Here is a 23,416-nt window from a genome sequence, read left to right on the forward strand (position 1 = left end):
CAATGTGAATTTTACTACACGTAATTTGCCGTGTAAAGACAGAAAAAGTAGGGATAGCCGTAAAATATTTGCGAATTATGTACCCATGGCCTTAAAGCCTCCTTTAATTTAAAATCTTCTTTAACTTTATTATGAAATCGGGCGTAAGTGTTTGTTTGGTAGAAAAATATTTGTTATTAAGGGAAGGAGACGGGAAGCAGAAATATTCAGATGTTTCAAACTTAATTGTAATAAATCAATGTGTATATAAAAGAACATATTCAGGCTACAAAAATAAATATGTATTTAGTTGACATGACATGTACAAAATATTGTTAAAATAATTTTTATACGTAAGTTAATTATTATTGTGAAAGCTTTAGGTCTTCCTTTCATTTTAATTTTGGGTGGTAATACTATTTCAATTATAACTAACAAAGATATAAGTAGGCATATTAATTTATAGTCTCTTATCTTTTTCATACTGTTTTAAAGTGTTGTTAAATTTATTAAAAGAAATTTAGTGTAAAATTGTCACATTTATTAACTGAATTAATAATTTGCAATTTTACAATTAACAGTTATCCAAGAACATTCAAAAGCCATCTCTTTAAGTTAATGATGACATTTTCAAGTAGAATGACATTCTAGTAATGTTTACATATCCGTAAAAGTGTGAATTTTACCACACGTAATTTGCCGTGTAAAGACAGAAAAAGTAGGGATAGCCGTAAAATATTTGCGAATTATGGACCGATGGCCTTAACACGAAAAACCGTCTGAAAACGTGGTTTTTGTGTTGAAAAATAAACATTTCCACTCGCAAATAACTCGAAAAGTATTAACTTAGTAAAAAACTCTATAAAACGAAAGTTACTTAGAATTAGTCACTTTATCCATTTCCGGACTTACCTTAACCATATGGTTTTTCGTCCCCGAGAAGGGGTGACTTTCACCCCATAATTAAAAGCAACTCTGGACTCAAGTAACTAATCAAGTAAAGGGTAAGGGGAACTTAAATACAAATTTAAGCAAATCCATCGTGACAAGGAAAATTATACTCCATAACAGTCATTTACTGGGCTATAGAGATAGCCAACTCATTATACAGGGATACTGAGAGAATGGTACGGATGTACATCAAATGAACTTTTCAGAGCAGCCGTCTCCAAAGTCCGAATAGCTATGATGATTGTCGACCTCCGTCGCGGAGATGGCACTTGATGAAGAAGAAGATATGGCCACTGAATTTGCAGGAGTGAATATGTACTACCCAGGCGCGGATCTAGAAATTCATAATAGAAGGGGGGGGGGGCAAGACTTACCGCAAATATTATACAGTGTGTCCAGAAACTCTCCCGACAAACGAAGACTGGAGATTCTTCAGATAATTTGAAGACAATTTAACCCAATTCACCTAGTTCGAAAATGCTTCCTACCGGAGATAGAGCCCTTTGAAGATGGCGTCATGGTATTAGTTTTGCTTAAATATCTCCAGAACGCTTCTACTTAGAAAAACGAAAACTGGTACACTTATTTATCTTGCAGAGATTAATCAATTACATCAATTACGAATTTCTAGTACCAGTCATAGGCTCCCGTTCTGAGTAGGGTAACGGTTATTTTATCATATAACTTTTTATCTTTAGTTTCTAAGCATTTTTTATGCTGGATTAGTAAATTGTAAGGTATTATAGTACTAAACGGTACTCTTGCTTTAAGTCGGTAGGATGCACCGTTTTCGCTAAAAATCAATTTGAAAATTTTTCGTTTGTTGAATTTGAAAAAAAAAATTTAAATAAAACTATTTAGAAAAACGAAAAGTGGTACGTTTATTTATCTTCCAGAGATAAATCGATTTCTTTTGTTGTGAAATTCTAGTACCGGTCATATGAGTCCGTTTTGGGTAGGTCAATGGTTATTTTTATCGCATAACTTTTTTGTCTTTAATTTTTAAGCATTTTTGACACTTGATGATTAAATTATGAGGTATTCTAGATTCTAGTACTAAAAGTTACTATTACTTTAAATCAGTAAAATACGCCATCTTTTTTTGACAAAAATTATCAAATTTTCTTCAAATTTAATCAACGAAAAATTTTCAAATCGATTTTTCTAGAAAACGGTGCATCCTATCGCATTAAAGCAAGAGTACCTTTTAGTACTAGAATACCTCACAATTTAATAATCCATTGTCAAGAATGTTTAGAAGTTAAAGACAAAAAAGTTATGCGATAAAATACCAGTTGCCCTACCCAAAACGGGCTCCTATGACCGGTACTAGAAATTCGAAATTGATGGAATTGGAAGGTAAATAAGCGTACCGGTTTTCGTTTTTCTGAATAACAGCGTTCTGGAGATATTTAAGAAAAACTAATTTCCAGACGCCATCTTCAAAGAGCTCTAGCTCCATCAGAAAGCATTTTCGGATTAGGTGAATTGGGTTAAATTTTCTTAAAATTACCTGAAGAATCTCCTGTCTTCGTTTGTCGGGAGAGTTTCTGTATATTGTCCAGATTTAGCCATACGACTCAAACTTACTCTAAGGATAAAATTCACTCATGCCAGATATCTACGGTATCAAAGGGATTGAGCTCTGATGGGACTCTTTCCGTGTTATCAAGCCGTAGGTGACTTGCTACGTCGCGTCGGAGTATCTTCCAAAAAATTTCATACACATCTGAATATTGAGAGTAGCACAGCTTTGCTATTTTTTTCCCTCAAAGGGAAAAGTTCATTCATCCCAGAGACCTTCGGTGTCAAAAGGATTGGGCTCTGGTGGAACTCTTTCCGTATTATAGGGCCCTAGGCGACTTGATACGTCAGAGTATCTCCCAAAAAATTTCTTAGTTGTTCTGTGTTTATTGTCTAGTAGTTCTGCATGCTCTTATAGAGACGTTCATTAAGACCTAGCTGTTTTATGTTCTCTAAAAGGCTCTTCGGGATGACTTTATTGTTATTGTTGTTGTTGTCCAATACAGTAAACAGAGCATGATTTTGAAACTGGCAGATTCAAGCAATACTGGGACAGTGCATATACAATGCTAAAGGCTGCTGTTTCAAAATTCGCGCTTGCACACAACGTAACTTTCCTGACATATTAGCTCCTCCGTTGTAACCTTGCCCAAGAAGATTTTAAACAGTACTTCTCTTTGTCTACATATCGCACACATAATAATGTTAGTTGTTCTTTGGAGCTATGTCAGTTGTTTCATCTACCATACCAAATTTACTTCGCTTAACTGCTTCAACAATTTTTTTCTCAATAACAGTGCCACAACAGTCTATGAGGTCGTTTTGCGTAATTTTACTTATAAGCGTTGAATTCTTGGGAGCATTTTTGAGATGGTGTTCATGAATCTGATCGCCTGCATCAACTCTATATTTAAGGAGTTCCCTGACGTTCCCTTCGATTGAAATATTTGTTGATATAGACGATTCCATTTCCAAATCAATAGCACTATCATCTCTGTGCCCTCTTAAAGGAATAATTTGTCGACCACACAAAATAGGTAATTGTTTTTACAATCTAAAAAACAATTTCATTCGATTTTCGTTTACCGTTTTTGCAACTTCATTATTCAATTGAAAGATAACGTTTTCTGTCTTACCTTCAGACACTCTTTTAAAGTTGCTACATTTTAACTGAGCTGTTTTATGATACTTATTATTAGAATGGCTCCTTAATATTTCACACGGTTTCTTGAATTTCCGAAGGAATACCGAACTAAGTTTTGTAACGCGATTTTGCTTTGACCCCTCTTTAGGCCCAAATAAAACACACACACGGCAGAAAGTGTTCTACAAATCGCTTGAAGTTTAAAGTTAACAGAAAAAAATAATAAACAATAAAAAAATACTTATAGACTAAATACAATAGGGGGGTCCATGGCCCCTTTGACCCCCTCTGTATCCGCACCTGGTACCACCACATGATCCACCACCAAACAAACTAGGCTACTGTAAATATTACAAAAACGGCACACAAAATACTTCTCTAAGTTTTGCAAATCGTTACTTTGCATAGAGCACATTACTACCTACTGTGATGAATGCGCCGACGGAATCAACTTTGAATTTGGCATCAAATATTTTTTGTTTCGATTTATTTTTAATTTGTCTTTTATTTTAATGACTTATTTATACCTTATTTATTCATGTGAACCCGTTGAATATAGTTCATTTTAGTTTTTTTCAGAAAAAACAAAGTTTTACATAAAATGATGTGTTATAAATGTGTTTTTCTTTATAATTCGATATACAGGGTGAGTTACCTCTAACGGGACGGAAGATTACTACGAAATGGTAAAATATTTGAAAAAAATTTTAAATTAGTAGTTTGTAAATTGATAAAAGCTACATTTTAAAATTACTTTGAAATATACAGGGTGTCCCAATAAATGGCGGCGTATCAAAGTTATATTTTTTCTCATGGAACACCCTGTATTTATTGCATTTTTTAATTGTCCGCAAAAAATAAGATATAGTTTCATAAGGCTTCCCTATACCTATGTACAGAGTGTTCTGAGTTATGTTGAATTTTCTTAAAATGTAAAGTTTTAAAAGAAGGCTTATTCTCAATTTGAGAAATTACAAAAAAAATACTTTTACAGCTAAATAGTTGGATATTGGTTGAATGTATTCCATGATTGATTATTACACATTTATTTACAGGGTGTTCAACATTTACAGTTTCATTATTGGATTATTCAATGTGTCATATGATGCTTATTTTAAATGGAAGACCATGTATAATAATAAACCATTATACTAAACGAAGTCACCTCTTTCGAATGGTATATGGATGTCCTATATCTAGGTCTAATAGTTTTTGCGTAATTTACAATTATTAAAATTCTTAATCTGTAAATCGATTTTAAAACAAAAGATGTATCTCATTGTATGACATCGTCATTTTATGACAGTATGGTCTGGTAATTATCAAAAATATAAACATCCGTGTATGATATTCAAATTTAATTGTTCCTAAAAATGAATAATCACGTTATCTACGAAAGAGTAGACATGGTACTTTGCATTGGGGAGTGTTTGCAAAATTGTATCTTACTTTCTAAAGTTTACGCTCAAAAGTAGGTATCCTGATAGAAGACACCCAAAAAAGGACGTTTTTGAGAGATTTCAATAGATTGCGTGCTACAGGTAATGTTACATACGGAAAGTTAAATAAAAATAAACCAGTTATTTGTGATGACGTCAAGGAATTTGATGTCCTGCTTTCTGTTACGGAAAACCCAAATACTAGTAAAGAAAAAATTTCGGGTGAATTGTAAATCAGTCAAACGACTGTTAGTATACTTAAGAGAAACCACTATTATCCGTATAAAACTCAACTACACCAGTATTAGACCGAACAGGATTATGATAAATATTTAACTTATCGGTTATGGACTTTAGACTTTGGAGAAGATCCTGATTTTTTTAATGTATTATATACAGACCAATCTACCTACTTTTCATAATAATGTTCTAGTAAATAGACATAATTTTCATTTCATTATGATACAGTAAACAAACATTTATTTCGTACAGTTTAAAAATCGAGAGTGACTAAATATTATTTTTAAAATCAATTTACCGTTTAAGAAATTTGTAAATTACGCAAAAACTATGACTCCTAGTTATAGAACATCCCTATACCACTCGGAAGAGGAACCTGTGCTTAGTATTATAATTTATTAATATACATGGTGTTTTATTTAAAATAAGCATCATATGACACATTAAATAATCCAATAATGAAACTGTAAATTTTGCACACCCTGTAAATAAATGTATAATTATCAATCATGGAATACATTGATTATGAAATAATTACCAGACCGTACTATCATAAAACGATAATGTCGTACAATGCCATTAATTAACTACATCTTTTGTTTTAAAATCGATTTACAGATTAAGAATTTTAATAATTGTAAATTACGCAAAAACTATGAGACCTAGGTATAGGACATCCATTCATCCATATACCATTCGAAAGAGATAAATTTGTTTAGTATAATTATTTATTAATATACATGGTGTTCCATTTAAAATAAGAATCATATGACACATTGAATAATCCAATAATGAAACTGTAAATTTTGAACACCCTGTAAATAAATGTGTAATAATTAATCATGAAATACATTCAACCAATATCCAAATATTTAGATATAAAAGTAATTTTTTATAATTTCTTAAATAACTTGAGAATAAGCCTTCTTTTAAAACTTTAAATTTTAAGAAATGTACACATAACTCAAAACACTCTGTACATAGGTATAGGCCTTATGAAACTGTACCTTATTTTTTGCAGACAATTAAAAAATGCAATAGAATATAGGGTGTTCCATAAGAAAAAATATAACTTTGATACGCCGCCATTTATTGGGACACCCTGTATATTTCAAAATAATTTTATAATGTAGATTTTATCAACTTAGAAACTACTAATTTAAAATTTTTTTCAAAATCTTTTACCATTTCGCTGTAATCTTCCGTCCTGTTAGTTGTGACTCACCCTGTATAGTTTTTTTGTTATATGGTATACAATAAATATAATGAAAATGAGAAGTACCTAGTATCAATTTAGACAATCTAAAAAGATTTCTTTGGAAAAAAAATCAAAAAACGAACTTTATTTCTGATAGGCTTAACCCGTCCGCTAGTTAACTAACTATCCACCAGTCCGATGGAGTGTTAACGATTGATTTTTAAACTCTAATATCAGATTCCACAATAAGAAATTTAAAATTTGTATTGGGTGATTGCTTCAGAAACTGTTTACTAGCTATATATATATAATCGGTTTAAAACGTCCTCCGACGTCTTCCGATGCCCAATCTCCATGCATCTCTATCTTCCCAAAGGTCTTCGTCTAAACCTCTCTCTCGGATCTCTCTGTCTATTCCTTCTCTCCAGCTCTTTCTGGGTCGGCCTCTTTTTCTTTTTCCATTTGGTGACCAATCTAGAATCTGTTTGGGCAGACGGTGTTCTGGCATTCTCTGCACATGTCCATACCACTTTAATTGTTGTACTCTTATATCTTCGACAATCGTATGTGTGACTCCCATAATCTCTCGTATACGTTGGTTATTAACTCTTTCGAGTTTTGATTTTCCTGCGGCACGTCTCCAGTAATCCATCTCCGTGGCTTGTAGTGTTCTTTCAGTAGTTGTCTTTAATTGCCACACGTCACTTCCATACATTACTATGCTCTTTATAATAGTGTTGTATATTCGATGTTTATTTTTTTTGGATATATGTCGATCCCAAATAATACTATTTAGTTGCGATATGGCCCTTCTACCTTGAATGTTTCGTTTTTTTATAGCCTGATCTGATTTGCCGTCGTCCGTGATTTCTACTCCTAAATAAGAATATTTATTGTTGTACTTAATGTGTTGTCCGTCATTTAAAATTAGACTCTGCTCGTTGCCACCGATGTTAATGTACATTGTTTTATCTATGTTAACTTCTAATCCCCATTTTTTGTATTCTTCGATTAATTTTCGAGTCATGTATTCCAGATCGTCATATTCGTTAGCAATCACAATTTGATCATCAGCAAAACATAGAGTGTACAGGTTGTTATTATTTAATTGTATACCCATGCCGCTGCATTTCCGCTTCCAAAGTTTCAATGCTTGTTCCAGATATATTTTGAAAAGTGTCGGCGATAGGCCGCATCCCTGCTTCAGTCCTTTGTCTACTACGAAACCTTTGGAAACATTCGTTCCTATTTTAACTTTGGCGTTGGCGTTATCATATAGTTTTTCCACTGCTGTTATGAGATTTGAGTTGATGTTCGTTTGTCTTAGAGTGTTCCATAACTTATTTTGGGGGATGCTATCGTAGGCCTTTTTTAGATCAACAAACAAAACTTTTTTGTTTTTTGTTTGATTTGTTTGATTTTTTGTTTTTTGTTTGTTTGTTTTGTTTTGTTTTGTTTGTTTACTAGCTTCGAAAGTGAAACAATAATTACATTTACACAGAAAACATCCTACAAAAAAAAACCTTCGAAAAACTTTTAAACCGCTTCGTTCCTTCGAGAAATGTCCAATATTTAAAACCATTACCAAAAAGTATTTTCTTCTTCTTCTAGTTCCATGACCGCCATCGATCGTTAAATATCATACAGGGTGGGGCATTAGTGTGACAAAGTCCAATTACTCGTTTCTCGTAAGAGATACGAAAAAAAGTTATTTAGATAAAAGTTGGGGCACACATAGTACCATAATCTAAAAATATTTTCAAATATACAGGGGCGTGCGTATTGACAGGGTGACACAAACTTATGTTTTTTTAAATGGAACACCCTGTATATTTTTACATTTTTGGATTCTCCTCAATGTTTTCATTCTTAAAATATATAGTTTTGTAATATTATACGAGGTAGTTTAAAAGTTAATTACGTTTTTTTGTTAATTTCGTAGCAACATCTACACCCTGTAGAATTGTAGTGATTTGACATCAAATTTTCTATTTATATTCAAACGATTTTTAATATAGTCTACTACTGTTAATCATTAACAGTATAGCGAAATGTTTAATTTTAGTATACAGGGTGGGTCGAAACTCGGAATGAGTATTTTCTGAGTTTTCTTAAATGGAACACCCTGTATTTTAGTATTGTACTAAAATGATATTTTATGGTACTTTTTTTATTTCTTAAGCATTCCCTATACCTAAGTGCTTTAATTTGTAAGTTATTCGTGATTCTTTAAGCCAAACATTAATTACAGGAAAAATGACGTAAAATTTTATTAGGTGGCCGTGAAAATATCCAATCAAAAATAATTTTTCAAAAAAAATACATAATAATCTAGCCTGATCCTTAATTTATTAATATTGGATGAGATATCCAAATACATTCGTAGTTAAGGTTGTTGGTTCTTAAAATATTAATCAGACATATAAAATTTTCCCTAGTTGGCTATGACACAAAATTTGCTTAAAAATTTGACATTATACTATTTATATAGTTCCAGTTGATTTGTTACCATTACTAATATTAATTTTTCTAATGAGGTACTGATTAAAATGGCTTTGTGCTAGGACAGTATAACAAAAATGAGCTACTTGCAATAAAAAATTATCATCAGCAATTCCCTGATAGACGACAACCAAAAAGAGAAACTTTTGAAAGTGTACTAAAACGGTTTCAACAGACTAGATACTTAGATTGTAAGAACGGTTGTACTAATATGCAGATCCTCAGTGAAACTAAGGATTACATTTAATTCCTGTTTTTTTCACTTACAATAGTTTTTGTTCGATCAGATTTATCATAATCTAAGTGTCCAGCCTGTTGAAACCGTTTTAGTATATTTTTAAACGTTTCTCTTCTTAGTTGTCGTCTATCAGGTAATTTCTGATGAAACATTCTTATTGCTAGTAGCACTTTTTGGTATACTCCATTAGCACAAAAATCTTATCAGTTCCTCACTAGAATAATTATTCATATTATGTAGTAATGGTAATAAAGCAACTGGAACTATAAAAATAGTATAATGTCAAATGTTTAAAGAAATTTAGTGTCATAGCCGACTAGGTAGAATATTGTATGTTTTTATTAATATTTTGAGCACCAACAATCTTAACTACGAATTTATTTGGATATCTCATCCAATATCAATAAATTAAGGATCAGGCTAGATTATGATGTATTTTTTTTGAAAAATTATTTTTGATTGAATATTTTCACGGCCACCTAATAAAATTTCACGTAGTTTTTCTTGCATTTATTGTTTGGCTTAACAAATCACGAATAACTTACAAATTAAAGCACTTAGGTATAGGGAATGCTTAAGAAATAAAAAAGTACGATAAAATATCATTTCATTACAATACTAAAATACAGGGTGTTCTATTTAAGAAAACAAAGAAAATACTCATTCCGAGTTTCGACCAACCCTGTATACTAAAATTTAACATTTCGCTACACCGTTAATGTTTAACAATAGTAGACTATATTAAAAATCGTTTGGACATAAAATAAAAATTTGATGTCAAATGACTACAATTCTACAGGGTGTCGATGTTGCTACGAAATTAACAAAAAAACGTAATTAACTTTTAAACTACCTCGTATAATATTACAAAGCCATATATTTTAAGAAAGAAAACATTGAGGAGAATCCAAAAATGTAAAAATATACAGGGTGTTCCATTTAAAAAAACATAAGTTTGTGTCACCCTGTCAATACGCACGCCCCTGTATATTTGAAAATATTTTTAAATTATGGTGCTATGTGTGCCCCAACTTTTACCTAAATAACTTTTTTTCGTATCTCTTACGACAAACGAGTAATTGGACTTTGTCACACTAATGCCCCACCCTGTATATCATTTTGCCTACCATATTCGCTATCGTCACTTTATTAACAGCAGCTCTGAATAATGATGTAGTCGATTTTCCGTACAATTGTCATAGATTTTTGAGCCATGATGTTCTCCTCCTACCAGAATCACGTTTACCTTGGATCTTTCCCTGAATGGTCAGATGTAAAAGTTAATATTTTTCAGGAGGTCTCATGTTATCGAAATATTCCAGCATGCGACTCTTTATTATATTGGCCAGTTTTGTTCTTTGGTTCAGTTATCTAAGGACCTTCTCATTTCTAAGCCTGTGGACCAACTTATTCTTAGTAGTGGTCTGAATACCCGCATCTCAAAGGCTTTTAAGCGTTTAAGCATAGCAAAAAAATGTGCTTGAAATGTTGATTTCAAACTGCGCTCCCCCTTAAAGTTAACTATAAACATATTTTGATAGGCAAGCCATGCAAGACGTATTTTTCTACGTATGAAATTTAATAACAAAAATGTGTTTCGTCCGGTAAACAGATGGGTGAAAGTCGACCTCCATTTGTAAATATTCGGCAGTTTTTAAGCTACATGGTCAATGGAAAAAGTAAATACGTTTGAGGTAGACAGTAGACATCAAAGGATTCTAAATTATTTAATTATGTTAATATAAAGATTATACCTCTTTGATTATTATAACCAATTTTTTATTAGTCTTCTTTGTCTTTATTCCATTTTGCATTTTACTTTATAATATGTATGTAGTATTTTATATAAATAAGGTTAATATAAATGATTTTTAAAAACCCTCACCTTTGATTCATCTTTCTCTGTATCCAATCCAAGAAGCTCTAACTTTTCAACGGGAAGCCATTGCCATGTCCTTTTGACATCAAAAAATAGTATTAAATATACACGCTCTGTGTGATTTTTAGCCAAATCCAATACCTCTTGTGGCGGAGATGGAATGGGAACGCTTTTGTAAATATATCCTGTAAAGATTAATAAATCACTGTAAACAAGTGCTAAAGAATAAAGTATTTGAATGTGAAAGACAGTTTATGTTTCCTTTCGATTCAGAGGTCGTTCAGCATCCCCAGACAGCTGTTTCTGTCTCTAGACGTCTTCAGTGGGGCTACATGAATACCTCTGAATAGAAAAGAAACCAAACTGCGCATTTAAGCAGAATTATAAAAATAATTTTATAATCCACTTTTAGGACGCTGTAGCGACATCTCTTAAAGAAAAGATGAAAAGACCAGATGCAAAATTTATTAAAAATAATAAATAATAAAAAGACTAAGTTTTCAATCTCATAGCACATAAAATATGTTACTCTACATCCTACCAGACTGAAAACAATGGGAACCTTCTCTGGTAACATCTCCGAGGCTTCTACAATTTGCAAGCCATAACGGATGCTGAGACCAAGGAAGATGAGGGAATTTTACAATTTATAATTCACGTCCCATCTTGGGTTCCCATTGTGTTCAGTCTGGTAGGATGTAGAGTAACATTTTTTGGTGTTGTTTTATGTGCTATTAGACTGAAAACTTAGTCTTTTGCTAGCAGTTGCCGCTAGGGCATCCCTGCCATTTCGTTCGTTGCAATCCGTGACTGCACGCCGGGGTTTGTCCTAGTTGGGTCAGAGAGAGCAGCATATCGTCGGTCTAATAAGCAAATTGTCCAAGTCCATTTTTTGCGAAAATTGTTTTTTGCAAATTCCCACAGGCGCCATTATTATTTTATTTCGCTCCAATTTAGCTAAACGAATTTTGCTGAAGTCTAAAGGTTATTTCCCATTCATACGAATATTGCCTTTGTCAGTGTTTCTGAAGTTGTTTTGATTGAAAACGTTAGAAAATGTAAGTAAATAAATATATTTTGAAAAAAAAAAATGAATAACCATTTTCAATTTCGTTGCAAAACGAAAATACAGCCGAACCATATTCCAGTCCAATCAGAGAGTGCTGCAAGCACCTCTACCGGTTTCGAAACTGATTAGTCTCTCATCAGGAGGCACATATGCTGCTCTCCCTGATCCAACCAAAACAAACCCCAGCGTGCAGTCCCGAATTGCAACGAACGAAATGGCATAGATGCCCTAGCGGCAACTGCTAGCAAAAGACTAAGTTTTCACTCTAATGGCATACAACATATCCCACCAGAATGAAAATAATGGGAACCTTCTCTGGTTACACCTCCGAGGCTTCTACAATTTGCAAGCCATACGGATGCTGAGACTAAGGAAGATGAGGGAATTCTACAATTTACAATTCACGTCACATCTGCTCAGAGCGGTAAAGTTCCAACGAGACTGGTTCCCTTCATACTCCACACAGAGTAAATGTAAATCAAAAATGAATAACCATTTTCAATTTCGTTGCAAAACGAAAATACAGCCGAACCATATTCCAGTCCAATCAGAGAGTGCTGCAAGCACCTCTACCGGTTTCGAAACTTATTAGTCTCTCATCAGGAGGCACATATGCTGCTCTCCCTGATCCAACCAAAACAAACCCCAGCGTGCAGTCCCGAATTGCAACGAACGAAATGGCATAGATGCCCTAGCGGCAACTGCTAGCAAAAGACTAAGTTTTCACTCTAATGGCATACAACATATCCCACCACAATGAAAACAATGGGAACCTTCTCTGGTTACACCTCCGAGGCTTCTACAATTTGCAAGCCATACGGATGCTGAGACTAAGGAAGATGAGGGAATTCTACAATTAACAATTCACGTCACATCTGCTCAGCGCGGTAAAGTTCCAACGAGACTGGTTCCCTTCATACTCCACACAGAGTAAATGTAAATCAAAAATGAATAATCATTTTCAATTTCGTTGCAAAACGAAAATACAGCCGAACCATATTCCAGGAGGTGTAACCAGAGAAGGTTCCCATTGTTTTCATTCTGGTGGGATATTTTGTATGCCATTAGAGTGAAAACTTAGTCTTTTTGCTAGCAGTTGCCGCTAGGGCATCTATGCCATTTCGTTCGTTGCAATTCGGGACTGCACGCTGGGGTTTGTTTTGGTTGGATCAGGGAGAGCAGCATATGTGCCTCCTGATGAGAGACTAATAAGTTTCGAAACCGGTAGAGGTGCTTGCAGCACTCTCTGATTGGACTGGAATATGATTCGGCTGTATTTTCGTTTTGCAACGAAATTGAAAATGGTTATTCATTTTTGATTTACATTTACTCTGTGTGGAGTATGAAGGGAACCAGTCTCGTTGGAACTTTACCGCGCTGAGCAGATGTGACGTGAATTGTAAATTGTAGAATTCCCTCATCTTCCTTAGTCTCAGCATCCGTATGGCTTGCAAATTGTAGAAGCCTCGGAGGTGTAACCAGAGAAGGTTCCCATTGTTTTCATTCTGGTGGGATATGTTGTATGCCATTAGAGTGAAAACTTAGTCTTTTGCTAGCAGTTGCCGCTAGGGCATCTATGCCATTTCGTTCGTTGCAATTCGGGACTGCACGCTGGGGTTTGTTTTGGTTGGATCAGGGAGAGCAGCATATGTGCCTCCTGATGAGAGACTAATAAGTTTCGAAACCGGTAGAGGTGCTTGCAGCACTCTCTGATTGGACTGGAATATGGTTCGGCTGTATTTTCGTTTTGCAACGAAATTGAAAATGGTTATTCATTTTTGATTTACATTTACTCTGTGTGGAGTATGAAGGGAACCAGTCTCGTTGGAACTTTACCGCGCTGAGCAGATGCGACGTGAATTGTAAATTGTAGAATTCCCTCATCTTCCTTAGTCTCAGCATCCGTATGGCTTGCAAATTGTAGAAGCCTCGGAGGTGTAACCAGAGAAGGTTCCCATTGTTTTCATTCTGGTGGGATATGTTGTATGCCATTAGAGTGAAAACTTAGTCTTTTAAATATATTTTGATTATTATTATTATTAATATTTATATAGATAAGTAGAAAGTTTGTGTAAATATTTTGTTTAATTAATTTGGGTCAATGATTATGTATTGCATAGAGTTAGGCAATTTTCTCTTTTTTATTTTTGTTCCAAAGTTTTTTGTCTCACCTCTAAAATTTTCAATTTGTGACTTAAACAATTTGCTTATTAGACCGACGATATGTGCCTCCTGATGAGAGACTAATAAGTTTCGAAACCGGTGGAGGTGCTTGCTGCACTCTCTGATTGAACTGGAATAATGATGCGGCTGTAGTTTCGTGTTGCAACGAAATTGAAAATGATTATTCATTTTTAATAAATAATAGTTTAAATCTGGAAACTTTTCGTGGAACTACTTTCTTGTAACATCCTTAATCTCTGACTTTTGCAATTTAAAAGACAAGAGACGACGAATAACGAAGGCAAAAAGGAACAATTTATAAGACAAGAGACAGTTTTCTGAAAAATCTGAAAAAGTTTTCAGATGTAGATTATTATTTTCAATAAATTTTGCATCTGGACTTTTCGTCTTTTCAATAAAGTATTTGCCAAATAAAACACTGCTAAATCGATTTTTTTTATTTTACGGTTTCTAAAAATACCCGTGGAGCAATAAAAAAGCAGTTACAGTATATTTTTAATAAAATTACCTTTTGGTATTTCAGGATCAATAATCAAAGCTGGATACCACGGATACCCCCTACATTTGGCCCAAACCAACTGCATAGGTTTCAGTTCTTTTTCTATGTTTTGTCCTTCCGTTGCAGAATGTGCAGTACTGTCAGAACAATCGCTATCATCCTCTGAAGCGATATCAGAAAAACTATGGGAGTAGCAAGTAGATAAACTGTTGTCACTATCGCTGTTATCCTCATCGGTTGTTTGGGTGCCAGCGCGATAAACTTTAAAGCTGTCTGGAACATTATCTTTATTTTCTTTGTCTTTCGCATCTTTTGAAGGTGTAGAACCAGATTTTCCTTTCTTCTTCCTAAGAGAAACATTACTATAAGATACATAGATCGGTAAATTTTACTTTACATTTATAGTTATCAAAATTGTTATAGAACCGTTACTTTGGACAAGTAACCAATTGTGGAAGGGTAGCAACCTCACTTCGACGCCAAAAACGGAGATTTCGGCGATTTTCCCATAAGAATTAACATGGGTGCCTCCACCAAATCCCAAGGTCCAAAATAGCAGATTGGTCGGAAAGTTATTACTCGGGAACGGCTAGAAGGATCATGACATATGAGGTGTCGATGAAAAGGGGAGGGGATCATAATTATATTATGGAAACAACAAACATGACGACCAAATACTGGACCGATTTTAACGTGTGAGGCGTCAAATGAAAAAGGATTGGAATTTTGATGAATTTTTTAACACAAAAATCAAACATGGCAGAAAACACGTAACATCTCAGAACTCTTCTATCTCAGAACATCTGTCAGTTTGAATCTAAGGTCTTTATTGCAGATAATTTTTTTCATTTTTACAAACGCATTTCCTGCTATTTCTATCCTGAGTGAGGTTAATAGAAGCATATCAAAGAGTGAGAATCGTACTCTGTTCCGAGTGGTCAAGATTGAAAAATAAGGAACCATCCTGAAGGAAATATACATGAAAAAGAGAAAAATCTTCTTTGATTTTTCAGCAGCTCTCATCCTACTAAATGAAGAAAAATGTGTAGCAAATCCATCAGAATGGAGCAGGCTTTGGTTGCCAATACTTAAAGACGAAGTGAACAACAAGAACATATTAACAATAGAGGATAGGAAAGTGTTAAAGACAAGTCTCAATCATACACTATACACATGCAACTCTTTAATACACGAAAATACAATTTACAATTTATACCCCAAAAACTCATAATTTACGAACACTCCCAAACACGAAATAACATCAAACAGAATTAATGCACAAACACAAAGCGTAATCAGAGTTTGATGTATCATAGGGCATGAGACATCTACCCTCATATCTTTTCAGCCAAAACTGGCTGTTACCTAAAACAACATAGGCAAGTACTCAAACTTCGATAACTTGTTGATTTTGATATTATAACATAACCTCAACAAAAACTGGCGCATGACGGTTATACACACATTTTTTCAACACATTTTCTCATTAATCTTTTGAAAACGATTTCCGAAATGAAAAATTTCGAAATATTATATAGGTAAAAATGTAATTGTGATTACAGCCAAACTGTGGCTAGTCCCATATTTACATAACATTTAATTAATACCATTGTTGTCTGTTCACGAATAAAAGCTATCATTACGACTTCAGTAACTTGAGACGTTTTAATAAGACAGCTTCGTTCCATATCTAATTTCGAGTTGGACTGACTTAAACATGAGCAAAAGTTTTAATTTTTACAATTAACCCAATATGGCCTTGTCTCTCCTTACGACATTATATGGACCAAGAGCTAGCAACGTCGGAAAAAAATCATTTTAAGACGGCTGATTCTTTCATATATTGTTCCCTATGCTTCCTCGAACACCGTACCGGCAATCTGGCTACTGATACAGGTTGCGTTCATTACTGCGCAGCACACTTGTACAGGTAAACATATCGAATTTAAAATTATTGTAAGACGAAAAATATTTTTGTCATTACTTTTTAAACATTATTAGAAATATGAACTGTAATTGCCAGACATTTCTGGCTAAAATAATTTAAAATAAAATTCGTCCTAAAATAATTTAAATTTAATATACAGGGTGATTGATGAGTGTGATAAAGCTCAGTAGATCCGCTATAGTAATAGATAGCATTAAAAGTTAATAATAAAAATTGTGACCAACTTTCAGCTTCACATTACGAAATTAGTTAGATTGTTACAGGGTGTTCGATAACATAGTGGCAGACCAAACTTATGTTTTTTTAAATGGAACACCCTATATTTTATTTTATATTCGAAATCCTCTTAACTTCCCCATCACAAAAATATAAAGGTTTGTTATGTTATATAGGGCTTTTACAAAGTTATAACCAATTTTTTATGAAAATCGTAACAAGTTCAGCTCCCTGTATAAATAAAAAAAGCACAACAGCGATGGTTTATTGGTGCCATATTATTTTGTTGATTGTGAAAATTTTTAAGAATTGTTGATATTGCTAATTTTCCTTATACCGAATACAGTGTGAGTCAAAACGTAAGTAATTCTTTTCTCAGAAATTTTAAATGTAACACCCTGTATTTTATATTACTATCGAAAAATATCATTACCGTACTTTAATTTTTGTATAATATTCCATATGCCTAAATTTGTCAGTTTTCGAGATATTTTCATTTTTCAGAGCAAGTTATTATTTAGGGTGTTCTATTTAAAATTACTGTGAAAATAATGTACTGGCGTTTTGACTCACCCTGTATTCGATATAAAGAAAATTAGCACTATCAACCATTTATATAAATTTTGACAATCAACAAAAAAATATAGCACCAATAAACCATTGCTGTTGTGCTTATTTTTATTTATACAAGGAGCTGAACTTATTACGATTTTCATAGAACATTGGTTATAACTTTGTAAATACCCTGTATAACATAACAAACCTTTATATTTTTGTGATTTTTGGGAAGTTAAGAAGATTTCGAATATAAAATAAACTATGGGGTGTTCCATTAAAAAAAAAAACAAGAAGTTTGATCTGGCACTATGTTATCGAACACCCTGTAACATTTTAACTAATTTTGTAATGTGAAACGCAAAGTTAGCTACAATTTTTGCTATTAACTTTTATTGCTATCTATTACTATAGCGGATCTACTAAGCTTTTTTACACTAATCAATCACCCTGATTTTGTGTTTACCTGTACAGGAGTGCTGCGCAGTAATGAACGCAACCTGTATCAGCAGCCAGATGGCCGGTACGGTGTTCGACGAAGCATAGGGAACAATATATGAAAGAATTAGCCGTCTTAAAATGATTTCTCGAAAACGTTGCTAGCTCTTAGACCAATATAACACAACAGCAATCTAATTATAGCTAGTCCTAGAATGGTACTTTAAAATCAAAAAAGCAATTAACAAATAATATTTTCTGTTACTGAAGGAATTTACCATGTTTGTAGATTTTACTTTTACTGTTGGTTTAAATACGATTTTTAATTGGGATAAAAGATTACAATGGCAACATTGGCACATCAAAACAACTCAAAACATCAACAGCTTAACGCAACTCGACAATTCAAAAGAACAGTTTTCGAAGTGAATAGTCAAAGACATTGAAAATTTAGATAATTTTATCACTCATCACACAACGTTAAAGTATTCACAACACAACACACGCAGTCATCTCATGATTTACTAAAATAAAATGAGGCGCTCAGAGCAACAGTGGCCTAATCCCAAAAACGAAATTTTGAGATAAATGCAATCTTTGCATTCCTATTTCCATTATGTTTATGGGATGGCGCTACAAATTATATAGCGCCATTTAACCAAATATAGAGGTAGGTTGTGTAGACCCTTGTTAATCCGAAGATTTAACGTTGCTGCTTTTATTGATATATATATTAATCTAAAAATGCTCAATTTGTGTCTTAGGCAACTGTTGCTCTGAGCGACTCAAATAGTATTAGAGGGATAAATTACTTACTGCTTAACAGGTACATTTGCATTTTCCTCTTTGTCATCTTTATCTTTATCCTCCTTTTTTAAAGCGGCTTGTGCTTTTTTGGTAAACAAAACTGCTGTTCGCCTATTAACACCAGACGGGGAAGCTTTAAAAACATAAAAAATATTTATATACATCTAAACAAATATGTGGGTGGGTATATTCATTGAGGATGATAATGACACCTTTATGTGTTACCCAGGAATGTTATAAGAACATGGTGGTCAGGCCTTCTATTCAGAATGTAGAAAGTTTTATCTTGTCAGGAATATTGTGCTGAATACACAGTAAAAATCTGTAGTAAGTGCACACTCTTAATACTAGATAAAATTCAGTTTAAAGCTGTACGAATCATCATGGGCTGTATGATATCTACCCCCACTAATGCTCTGTGTGCAGAAAGTGGAGAAATTTCATTAGATGTAAGAAGAAAAATTCTTTGCGCTAAATGCTATCTGAAAACCCTAGCTGATCTGAGAATCCAATAAACGACATCCTGTCAGAGTTACGAACCAAAGTAAATTATAAAATAGGATTTTGGAAATCACAAGAGCCACCATATTTAATTGAAATCAAAAATAAATTTGAAATATCTCACTAACCTATATAGAGAGAACATTAAATCCTGCTTTGAGATCGAACTGAAGTGTCTTACGGGAACAATTCAGACAATTTTCTCAGCCCACAAAAAAATGGAAACATATCTTCTTCTTCTTAAAGTGCCTATCCCTTCCGGATGTTGGCGATCATCATGGCTATCTTAACTTTGTTTACAGCAGCGCGGAACAGTTCAGTGGTAGTCGTATTATACCACTTTCGTAAATTTTGAAGCCAGGAAATGCGTCTTCTTTCCGGTCCTCTTTTACCATTTACCTTCCCTTGGAGAATCAGTTGGAGAAGGCCGTAACGTTCTTGATTTCTCATTACATATCCTAGATATTCTAATTTTTTTGTTTTAATGGTTATGAGAATTTCACACTCTTTTCCCATTCTACGCAGGACTTCCACATTAGTAATTCGGTCAACCCAGGATATACGTAAGATGCGCCTATAACATCACATTTCGAAAGCTTCGAGCCAATTTATAGATGCAGCAGTTAGTGTCCACGCTTCCATTCCGTAGAGCAGAACTGTGAATATGTAGCATTTCAACAGACGGTATTTTGTTTTTAATGATATGTCCCGACTGTTGAAAATGGGTCTCATTCTAACGCATGCTGCTTTCGCTTTTATTATTCGCTGTTTAATTTCTGTTGAGTGGTCCCAACTATTTCGATATTTTGTTGGTTGATTGTGCGTTTAGTATTGGTTTTTTCCTAATTGTCATAAATTTGATCTTCTTTATGTTAAGAGCTAGTCCGTATCGGTTGCTGACTTCTGTTATACGTTTTGTTAATATTTGTAAATCATTCAGATTATTGGCAAAAACTATGGTGTCATCTGCATATCTAATATTATTCAACCATTCACCGTTTATTAATACTCCTTTCGCATAACCGTCTAAAGCTTCCTTAAATACCCATTCAGAGTAAATATTGAATAGTGGTGGAGATAAAATACAGCCCTGTCGTACTCCTCGTTCTATTGCAATTTTATCAGTTAACTGGTCTTCTATTTTGATTTTGGCCGTTTGTTTGTAATAAATGTTTCTGATAATTAATTCTCAGATCTTTGTCATATAGTCATCATATAAAGTCATATATAGGAAACATATAGTCATCAGGAATTTCTTAACGAATTTTCAGCTACATATAAAAATTATAGATGGGTATTTACAGATGGTTTGCCTACAGGCAAAAGACCACTTGGACGTCCCAGAATGCGATGGAAAGATAACATACAAGCAGATCTCCGGAAAATGAACATTCCATTTGACCCTAGGTTGATGGAAGACCGAAGAAATTGGAAGACAGTTGTACAGTCAGCCAGGACCCACCCAGGGTTGTAGCGCTACGTTATGATGACGATGATGATTTACAAATGGTTCTTTGGATCCCGAGTCGAGGACAGTAGGTTTTGGAGTACACATACCTTCAATCAATTATTACAACTATGCATCCAGATTATATGATCAACCTCAAATATGCACCGAAAGAAATATTAAAGAAGCAATAATTTTTCAGATGTTAAAAGTGCTATCCAAAAAATACATCACACCACTTGGGGGACAAACAACCATATTGTAAACCTAACTAAAAGACTATAGCCATTATGATATCCAACCTCCGATAGGAGATGGAACTTTAAGAGGAGAAGAACTAAAAGACTCATTATTGAGTCAACGGAAGCAGGATTTAATATAATTTTAGCTTGGATTCCAGGCCATACTGGGGTAAAGACAGAGACTGATAAATTGGCAAATATAGGCAAGACTTTAAATGTTCCTTCAGACATCAAAATAGATAAATTTGACTTTTTACCTATTATTAAACAAAAAATTGTAAATGGTTTTAAAGTTGAATGGACAAACTAGTTCAAAACTAAAGGGTATCAACTATGCCAAAGTGATTTTTCTACAAACCCTTGGTTCCACTTCATATTTGTCGAAGGCATCTGACATCAATTATTAGGATGCGAACGGGTCATGCCTCACACCAGACCATTTGTTTAAAATCAATTGTAGTGATACTCCTTTTTGTGAATGTGGACAAATAGGAAGTCTAACTCATATGTTAATTGAATGCCCAATTAACAAAACAAATCAATTTAACCTGTATCAAGAACTTGTTAATATAGGAAGTCAAACTCCCATTTAAATACAAAATCTCCTACATAATATTAATGACCAAACCTTAAGAAAGATCAATCAATTTATAACAACATTTTAAATTAAAATATACAATAGTTATTTGACAATCGTAATACAATGATTTTAACGAAGGGAATATGGAAAAATCCAGACCTTTTGAAAAGAGGATTCCTTCCAACTACAGTTTAAATACGAGAACTGGCCAAGTACCTAAGAGGTGGAGGCCAAGAAACTAAAATAAGAAGAAGATCAACTAGACGTCAAATTACGTCAAAATATCGTATACGTTCAGCACTCTGAACAACTTATAGCAGGGGGGGAAAGTATGCTAAATTTGCAGTTACTCGAGCGTTATGGGGACCTATTGGGTTGTGAAGAATAGGTCCTAAAACCAAAAAAGGTTACGTTAAGTTTTCCATAAAGAGGGGGACTTTCCATTTTTTTATTTAATTTTCCATTTCCAACAATTGTTTTTTCCGATTATAGCGCCATCTAACGTTAATTTCGCGAAATATTCGCTTTTTTTATGAAACTTTGTGACTCGCCCATTTCCTTACGCCCCGCTCAAATCGACAGATTTTTGAATGTATACTTCTTTAGGCGCGATTGAAAGTAAAATTTCCTAATTTTGCGCACATGCGCACATAGACAGTATGGCTTTTAGTTGCTGAATCTTTCAAGTTATGTATAAATATATCAGTGCAAGAAAAGGTGTGAAGAGAATATATTAGTGTTTTCAGTAAATGTATTATTTATTATAATTTTTGTGTCTTTGGATTTGTCTTCCCCGGGAATAAGATATTTTATGATAATAGTAAGTATATTATTTAAAGTATTTTTGTATTAAATTTGTCAGTATGTATAAGAAATCTTGTAACATGCCAAAGCGAAAGGAAGATAGCGCAGTGGTAGAGCGTGTGACCGGAGATCAAGAGGTCCCGGGTTCAAATCCCGGACGATTCATATTTTTTTATATTTTTGGTATCGTTTTAATAAAAAAATTTTAAAAGTGGTAGGTAAAGAAAGTTAGTTTAATATTTAAATAAAATACAAATAACCTGTTAAGTATATTAATTTCGTTGAAATCATAATAATAGAAGTATAACTTCTTACGTGCGTACAAAGTACACACACATTCTTTTTTTAAATATACAGTCTTTTGCATGTACTTAACTTTGTAACGACTAAGATCACCCTGTAGGAATAATGGAAAATAGAATTTGACAAGATGTTGATATGTCACGTAAGGGAATGTTAACGTGTTACATACACAATTTGAAGAACAAGTCCTCGGTTGCTCAGTACGGAAGAGATATGGGGGTGGTTATTAACGGGGTGTTATTAATATTATCTTATTAGCTTAGAAATAAAAAAATAGAAAAATCAAATAGGAATCAAATAAACAGAATCCCACGAAAAATGCCAAATCAACGAAAAACACACTTAGACTCGTTGGTAAAACTCTGAAGCACTTTATCTCTATAAGCCCGGCCGCACATCAAAGAAACATGAAACGTAAATTACGTTTCATGGAAATAAACCACTGCTAAACAAATATATATCCGGCCATTTATGAGACTCTTCGAAAATAAAAATGTGTCATGAGCATGAATCACACTCGTTTCATTAGTAGGCGGACTTTGAGATGTTTTTAGCAGTGTTTTCTTTTCATGAAACATGTTTTTCGTTTCATGTTTCATGTTTTTCGTTTCATGTTTCTTTGGTGTGCGGCTTGGCTTAGATAAACATTTCCCAGTTTCACAGTCGCCAAAAACACATTAGTGAAAGATTTATAGCTAAAGATCACTTTGGCGGTTCGAAATAACGTAA

General features: G+C 33.6%; 1 protein-coding gene across 1 annotated transcript in view; it reads right to left on the bottom strand.

Annotated features, from left to right (window-relative positions):
• Nucleotides 1-23,416, bottom strand: part of LOC114335863 (bromodomain-containing protein homolog) — a 141,372-nt gene that overhangs the window by 1,761 nt on the left and 116,195 nt on the right. The window contains exons 11-13 of the mRNA XM_028286150.1: nucleotides 18,820-18,943; nucleotides 14,856-15,193; nucleotides 11,101-11,279 (exon numbers count right to left, since the gene is read on the bottom strand). Of these exons, the coding sequence (XP_028141951.1) occupies nucleotides 11,101-11,279; nucleotides 14,856-15,193; nucleotides 18,820-18,943 (641 nt within the window). The remainder of the gene's footprint in view (nucleotides 1-11,100; nucleotides 11,280-14,855; nucleotides 15,194-18,819; nucleotides 18,944-23,416) is intronic.

Source organism: Diabrotica virgifera, chromosome 2 (assembly GCF_917563875.1).
Source record: "Diabrotica virgifera virgifera chromosome 2, PGI_DIABVI_V3a".
Taxonomy (NCBI): Eukaryota; Metazoa; Arthropoda; class Insecta; order Coleoptera; family Chrysomelidae; genus Diabrotica; species Diabrotica virgifera.